General features: G+C 47.1%; 2 protein-coding genes across 2 annotated transcripts; both read left to right on the forward strand.

Moving 5' to 3' along the window:
• The first annotated feature begins 678 nt into the window (after nt 1-678).
• On the forward strand, nt 679-1,574 carry LOC135653060 (histone H4). Its single transcript, XM_065174507.1, has one exon. The coding sequence runs from the start codon at nt 1,065-1,067 to the stop codon at nt 1,374-1,376; it is 312 nt and encodes a 103-aa protein (XP_065030579.1). The 5' UTR covers nt 679-1,064; the 3' UTR covers nt 1,377-1,574.
• Nucleotides 1,575-1,910: 336 nt separating this feature from the next.
• LOC103970629 (protein PLASTID MOVEMENT IMPAIRED 1) lies at nt 1,911-4,972 on the forward strand. Its single transcript, XM_009384476.3, has one exon. It carries the CDS (start codon nt 2,226-2,228, stop codon nt 4,815-4,817), a length of 2,592 nt encoding a protein of 863 aa, XP_009382751.2. The 5' UTR covers nt 1,911-2,225; the 3' UTR covers nt 4,818-4,972.
• The last annotated feature ends 2,647 nt before the right edge of the window (nt 4,973-7,619 follow it).

Here is a 7,619-nt window from a genome sequence, read left to right on the forward strand (position 1 = left end):
CAATACGATTTGGATTATTATAACCACAAGAATCGCCGAACCCTATTTCAATTATAATTCATTGCCAACCATAAACAATTCCCCGCTCAAAACAGACCATTTAATTTTTGCCTCTTCCATGGAGAATGGCGTAGATACAATCCTTACCACAAAGATTGCTATTAATTTAAAGAACAAAGAGCAAGTTCTACACTTCGTGACCATCATTTTTTTCTGTATTCTTTCACATAAAAAGAGTCAGCTTCTTACGATTACATGAATTTCAATAATCTTTTTATCGGGATCAACCAAAATGTTCGTTATGCATGTCCAAAACCTTGTCGAATCACTCAATTATTTTATTATGGGTCTCCAAGTCTTGATCTCCGTTTGCAATGTTGCCAATTTGAATTGAGTTCTTCTTTTGTCTTTCTGTATAATCTTTAAATATTTTCAGCCGATGGATGATTATGCACCCTTCCATTTCACTTAATAAAATGAGCAAATTATTTTATATATTCAGATTTTTTTAATTCAAATAAGTTGAATTACCTATCATGATTAGAAGTAATTAACCCTGGAAGGTGTACATGATCATAAAATATAGAGGAATTCATGTGCTACTAGAAATAAACAAATTTTAATAAGAAATATACTATTTCCAAAATGTAAAACCCTTTTGGTGCAGTAAAATTAGACATAACTCTGGGCAGTGCCAAAATCGTGGTTTTCTTTCAAGTCACTCCCAACCAAAACGCGATCCGTTGGATCACGCCGTACTCACGTGCGCAAAAAGACCTAACACGTCAGCGATCCGAGCCGAAGCAGCCCAACGCATCTGAGCCGTTAACTTTCAATTCAATGGCCATTTGCTACTCCCCATCCTTCCAAACCCCGACTCCCTCGCGATCCCAAATTCTAATACCCAAATCCCGCCGTTTCCCTCCCCCGGCCAAATCCCTAATTCCCCCTGTATAAATATCGGCCCCTCCCTTCCTGCCTCTATCGTCTCAAATTCTTCCCTTCCTCCTCCATTTTTGCGCTTTTGATTCTTCTCTTACCTCTTCGCTGGGTCGATCGTTGCGATGTCTGGCCGCGGCAAGGGAGGCAAGGGGCTTGGCAAGGGCGGCGCGAAGCGCCACCGCAAGGTCCTCCGCGACAACATCCAGGGCATCACTAAGCCGGCGATCCGGCGTCTCGCCCGCCGTGGCGGCGTGAAGCGTATCTCCGGCCTCATCTACGAGGAGACCCGCGGTGTCCTCAAAATTTTCCTCGAGAACGTCATACGCGACGCCGTCACCTACACCGAGCACGCCCGCCGCAAGACCGTCACCGCCATGGACGTCGTCTACGCCCTCAAGCGCCAGGGCCGCACCCTGTACGGCTTCGGAGGCTAAGCTCGTCTCATGCCGATGCCGCTTGTTCTAAGGGTCTCTTTCGGCTCGTTCTGACCGAACATCTAATTGGGATGTGAAAACTGTGAGCTTTTGGATTCGGTAATTGGAACTTTCAACTTTGTGAGCTTTCTGTCCACCGCTTACTTTTAGAGTGATTAAGGAATAGAGGAATCGATGCCTTGTGAGTTTCTTCTTATAGTCCGTCGTGAGAGAATAATTGCTTGTGAATCCACGTGTTCATGATAAAGATAAAGAAAGATTCATCGGATGGTGTACGACGTGGCGTTACGAAAACAAATGATGATTTATAAGGTGTGTATTCGTGCGTTCACGTCGAGGAGACAAATGACGATCACAAGATGTGATGTGAGGTTGATAAAAAAGGGAAAACACGTAGTCCACAAGTTTCGAGCCCCTGTTGGCTCTCGGTTTAACGGCCACGTGGAGGATGGTACACCATTCGATTCATCACCGCATGTGTCCTGAAGTCGTCGGCTTGACTCTTCAAATGGAGGTTATTAACTAACAGTCACTCCCGCCCCCCAACTCCCCTTCGCGCCAAAGAAACAAAAGAACCATGACATGTGTGTCAAACCCATTATCCTCTCCCGTGCCTCATCTCCTCCCGTCCCAATCCAAAGACTTGAGGAGAACGGTGAGGCCAAATCTCCCCCAAACCCTTCTCTCTTCTCCTCCATTCATTGACATGAATCCGTCCAAAAACCTTAGCCTCAGATCGATGATGGCGTTTTTGAGCCATAAATCTCTTCTCCGTCATCGACTTCTGCCCGGTCTCCAATCATCAGTGCAGTCGCAGGCTTCTTTGCTTCTTTCCTCGCTGCTGCTACCATGGCGGATGGCTCCCAGGGCAAAGACCCCAACGCGCAGCTCCTCCAGGAGCTCGACGCGCTTAGCCACTCCCTCTACCAATCGCACACCGCCCGCCGCACCGCCTCCCTTGTCCTGCCCCGCTCCTCCGCTCCTGCCCCTGGTACCGGCGCCGGCGGCGATGGCGCAGCGGCAGAAAGCCGCCCCCGCTCCCGCCGCATGTCCATGTCTCCCTGGCGCTCCCGTCCGAAGACCCAGAACGAGCTGGAACAAGATGATTCCGATGACGGCCGCCGCGGCCCTCCATCGAAGCGACAGAGCCTGTCTGGCGTGACCACGACCGCTACCGAGACCTCCGACAAGAAGGGGATATGGAGCTGGAAGCCGATGCGCGCCCTGTCCCACATCGGGATGCAGCGCCTGGGGTGCCTTTTCTCCGTGGAAGTCGTCGCCATCCAGGGCCTCCCAGCCTCCATGAACGGCCTTCGCCTCTCCGTTGTCGTCCGTAAGAAGGAGACTAAGGAAGGCGCTCTGCAGACCATGCCGGCGAGGGTGCTACAGGGGTCCGCTGACTTCGAGGAGACGCTCTTCATCCGGTGCCATGTCTACTGCAGCGGCGGCGCCGGCACGGGGAAGCCGCTCAAGTTCGAGTCCCGGCCGTTCCTGATCTCGATCGTGGCCATCGACGCCCCAGAGCTCGACTTTGGCAAGAACTCGGTGGATCTGAGCCCGCTCGTCAAGGAGTCCATGGAGAAGAGCCTCGAAGGGGCACGGGTCCGACAGTGGGATTCGTCGTTCCCGCTCTCCGGTAAGGCCAAAGGGGGCGAGCTGGTCCTCAAGCTGAGCTTTCAGATCATGGAGGATGGAGGCATCGGCCTATACAAGAAGGCAGAGGCAGGCGGCGGTTCCAGCAGCAGCACCACCGCGAAGGCGAGGGAGTCTTCCTTCTCCTCCGTTTTCAAGAAATCCAAGTCTTCTTTCAGCGTCACGAGCCCAAAAATCACGAGATCGAAACCATCTCTGACGCCGACGAAGGAAGCATCTTCCGTCGACCTGAAGGAGATCGACGACTTCAGTCTTGACGACCCAGCTCCTCCTCCTTCTTCAAGCCCTCCGCCGGTCCAGAAGCCCGAGCCGGAGCTGAAGGACGATCTCGACCTCCCCGAATTCGAAGTCGTCGATAAGGGGATCGAAATTCAGCATGCAGAGAAACAAGAACACCAAGAAGAAGAAGAAGAAGCGGAGTCCGTGGAGGTGGCAGCAGAGGCGACGTTGGCTCCGAGCGAAGTCGTGAAGGAGGTGGTGCACGACAGCGCGCATCTCAGCCGGTTGACGGAGCTCGACGCGATTGCGCAGCAGATCAAGGCTCTCGAATCGTTGATGGTCGGAGACGTGCTGAATCCCACAAAGGCAGCGCAAGAAGATGAGACGCCGCGGTTGGATGCCGAGGAAGACGCTGTGACGAGGGAGTTCCTTCAGATGCTTGAGCTTGAAGACAAGACACCACCGATATTCGACATAGGCGATCATCTTAGTGCAGCTGAAACAGGGGTGGCAGAAGGTAGAGATGGCGACAAAGGCATCTACATCTCGGATCTGGGAAAGGGTTTGGGCTCCGTCGTGCAGACGCGGGATGGAGGCTACTTGTCTGCAACAAATCCTTTCAACGTGGAAGTCGCAAGAAAAGAGACGCCAAAGCTCGCAATGCAGATCTCCAGGCCATTCATCCTGGGGGAACAGAGGCTCACAAGCGGGTTCGAGGTGTTTCAGAGGCTTGCAGCGATCGGACCAGAAGAACTGGGTGCCAAGCTACAGTCTTTGACGTCCATGGACGAGCTCATGGGGAAGACGGCGGAGCAGATAGCATTCGAAGGCATGGCGGCGGCGATCATCAGCGGGAGGAACAAGGAGGGAGCGAGCTCCAGCGCGGCCAGAACGGTGGCGCTCCTCAAAACCATGGCCACGGCGCTGAGCGAAGGGAGGAAGGAGCGGATCTTGACAGGCATTTGGAACGTGGCGGAGGAGCCGGTTGCGGCGGAAGAGATTCTGGCCTTCGCCTTGCAGAAGATCGAAGCCATGGCGGTGGAAGCTCTCAAGATCCAGGCGGGGATGGCCGAGGAAGAAGCTCTGTTCGACGTCTCCCCTCTTGCCACTAAGGCAGCAGACAAGCATCCCCTGGACTCGGCAATACCGCCCGAGGACTGGGAAGCCGCCTGCGCCGCGGCCAACTCCGTGACGCTGTTGGTGGTCATCCAGCTGAGGGATCCTCTGCGGCGATACGAGACAGTAGGGGCCCCGCTGATCGCCATGATTCAAGCGGCGAGAGCGGAGGGAGGCGGGAAAGAGGAGGAGGCCAAGTTTAAGGTGGCAAGCTTGCACGTCGGCGGGCTGAAGCTGCGGCCGGGGGGGCGGCGGGGCGTCTGGGACGGGGAGAAGCAGAGGCTGACGGCGATGCAGTGGCTGGTGGCGTACGGGCTGGGGAAGGCGGGGAAGAAGAAGGCAGGGCAGGGGAAGGGGGGGCAGGACGCGCTGTGGAGCTTGTCGTCGCGAATAATGGCGGATATGTGGCTCAAACCGATGCGAAATCCCGACGTGAAGATGGCCGAGCAATAGGAGATGAGGGCTTAGATTGTGTTCGTTCTTTGCCTACGAGCGTGTGTTAGTATGAGCGTGTGAATCCAATGCCTTTGTCTTACTATGGAACAATAACAACAATAGCATGTATCAATAATATATGGGAAATATTCAGCAATAATTAGTAACGAGAAGGTAAGACCTAGTCAACGATTAGGCCATGTCGATATCAGTCTAAAATATTAGTGCTCATATCTCAAAAATAACTACGAGAGACACATTCGACTTATATTGTAAAATATTCTTTCGATTAATTTGTTATAAAAGCTACCTAAGATGCAATATCAATTACTAGTTACCATTTACTAAAAGGACATTATCTATGTCGATTACGTTTAGAATCATATCTAATCTTAATCTTCATATAAGTCAATTACAGGACAAGCAAATGTTTGAGTCTACCCTTCGGTCATATTGTACATGGACTTGAATCAAGTCGGTTGATTTAAGCATCACTAATATCATTCTTATCTGTAAACACATGATTAAATTAAGCTAATATATTATGTTCGTATAGATATGATCTTAGACATAGCAAATTATCTTAGATAATATTGTTATGGACTTAGCTGATTTTACTAAAACAGATTAGCTTAATATCTTTTATGTTCCTTTTAAAATCTATAAAAAAAGAAAATAAGTTAGAGAAAGCATTTAACTCAAAATTCACAATTAGTTATTTCAGCAAAAACTTGATAGACAATGCAAATTATAAATATGGACTTTGTAAGTTCTGAAAGGTTGCACGATAAAGGTTCCAAGGTGGTTTGTCATGACCAAAAGTCCCCATAAGTGCCCGTATGATACTATTGCAAAATAAGACAGCGAACTAGCCCTAAACATTACCCCAAAGGCTCATCCAACCATATGCCACCCAAGTAGCTCATCGGTGTTGTACTAGTTGACACTCTACACTACTCTGTGAAGCTAGAAAACCCTCAAAATAGTTGCCTGGATAGTTTGTTTCTAGGCAATTTTATCTCTGTGCAATAACTGCACATAACCTACATTTATAAGCCTAAAACGATCACAAAAGCCAACCAAAATGGGATAGTTAAACCAATTGTAAGCCCTTTAAATGCTAGGTAAAGCATGAATAAAAATCAAAAGATAACATATATGAGTATTACATCGAACACCTTGTTTATAGCTTTGTCTATGATATTCTTCTCAACTTATTCTTTTGACATCCTCGTCGAAACCTTTGTAAATGCTGTATCTCCTCACATTTGTTAAATCTTCAATCTTCTGCTCTAATTGTAATATGTCTCTTGGCTCCTAATTGCTCTTCATCATTGTTGTTGAGTAGTTGACATTTGATTTGTTATGCTGCTTCAACTCGCCAATAACTCTAACTCTAGTTGTAAGGTTGGTTAAGTTGTGTTACCCTTGCTAATTTCTATGAATCCTTCAAATGAAGGAAAAGCCATTCCTTACTATGCATTAATCTCTCAAATGTCTTACATTGCTCGAACTAGATAGATGCAAATAAGAGATTTAACGAGCATCGCCTCATATACTTTTAAAGTTTTTGGGGTCTTTCCTTCACAAAATTAATCCATCAATTCCTCTTCTATTTAGTTGTCACCTCCAAGTAGGTTCATATCACTTTTGCTTTTGATTAATATTCTATTTGGATATGAAGCAAACATTATACTCTCGGTATCACCGATCACCATTAGTGAGGATTTGACAACTATCATTTTTCACTTTCTTCTATGGGTCTTTGAACTTATGCAAAGCTTCTTTATTGAATAAATAAGAGAACTGAAGTACTCAATTTTATCAATTCTCTTAAGAGTTGAGAATGTAAAGATTGCTTGACTTCACCCATCTCCTCGAGGGTTGTACACCATGCATTGAGTTGGTTACTAGCCTTTGACTGTTCTTTACTTACACTTTTGAAGCGCACAAAGGATTTGTACTCTTTGCATTGAGTTAGCAACTATGATTTGCTTTCTCATTGCCATCAAACTTCTGAAATATAAAAAGTTCTATCTAAAAAAAGGAAAAGTTTGCCCCAACTTCGGAGCAAGTCTTTAATAGTTTTAGTTGTCTCTGGGATTACATCATCTACTCTATTATTTGTCACATACTCCTCTAAGTAATTAGGTATATCACCACATACTGTCTACTTCATTTTTTTGGTCGAGCACTATTGCATCAACATGAACTCTTCCACTTTTGGCTATTGTGATGAGAAGCCTATTAACATTAATCTTATGAAGTTCCTTAGCTTCTACCCTTTAGCTTTGTCTCGGTACTTGGAGTTTGCCTTTGCATTCTCTACCTCCTCAGTGTTGAAAAATCTGAGGGTGACATCACATGTACAGAAAACAAAATTTGCACATTTTTACAAAAAGGTTTTCTCATTATGCAAAGACTAGTGTGCAAAAACCCACAAAACTAAAAAGCACGTGTGAGATAGTTATGTTACCTAGGGAGATCATATATCCTTGAAATCCTATAGATCTGTGAGAGAGGATGAAAGAGGTCAAGTGTCCTTTCTAGTGGTGATCCACATGATAGGGGCTACGAAGATGCTCCTCGAATCGCTATCCAAATCTCCATAATTATCGGTTGAGGAGGAGAAGGGGAGAGGAGAATAGGAGGTGGCAGCTAAGAAAGCCTAGCCTATGACCCTTTGGTTCTCTCCTATTTATAGAGGCCCATTGTCAACTTAACCTTAATGGATCTTACCCTATTGGGTATTGGATCTCCATCCAACTATCCAAGTCTCTTAGATTAGTGGGTCTCTACCCAATAATCTCTCATTGGCTC

This window comes from Musa acuminata, chromosome BXJ3-11 (genome assembly GCF_036884655.1).
Source record: "Musa acuminata AAA Group cultivar baxijiao chromosome BXJ3-11, Cavendish_Baxijiao_AAA, whole genome shotgun sequence".
NCBI classification, from domain to species: domain Eukaryota; kingdom Viridiplantae; phylum Streptophyta; class Magnoliopsida; order Zingiberales; family Musaceae; genus Musa; species Musa acuminata.

Bases quoted from the DNA above. Each gene is read 5' to 3' on its own strand.
- LOC135653060 (XM_065174507.1), top strand. From the start codon at position 1,065: ATGTCTGGCCGCGGCAAGGGAGGCAAGGGGCTTGGCAAGGGCGGCGCG.
- LOC103970629 (XM_009384476.3), top strand. From the start codon at position 2,226: ATGGCGGATGGCTCCCAGGGCAAAGACCCCAACGCGCAGCTCCTCCAG.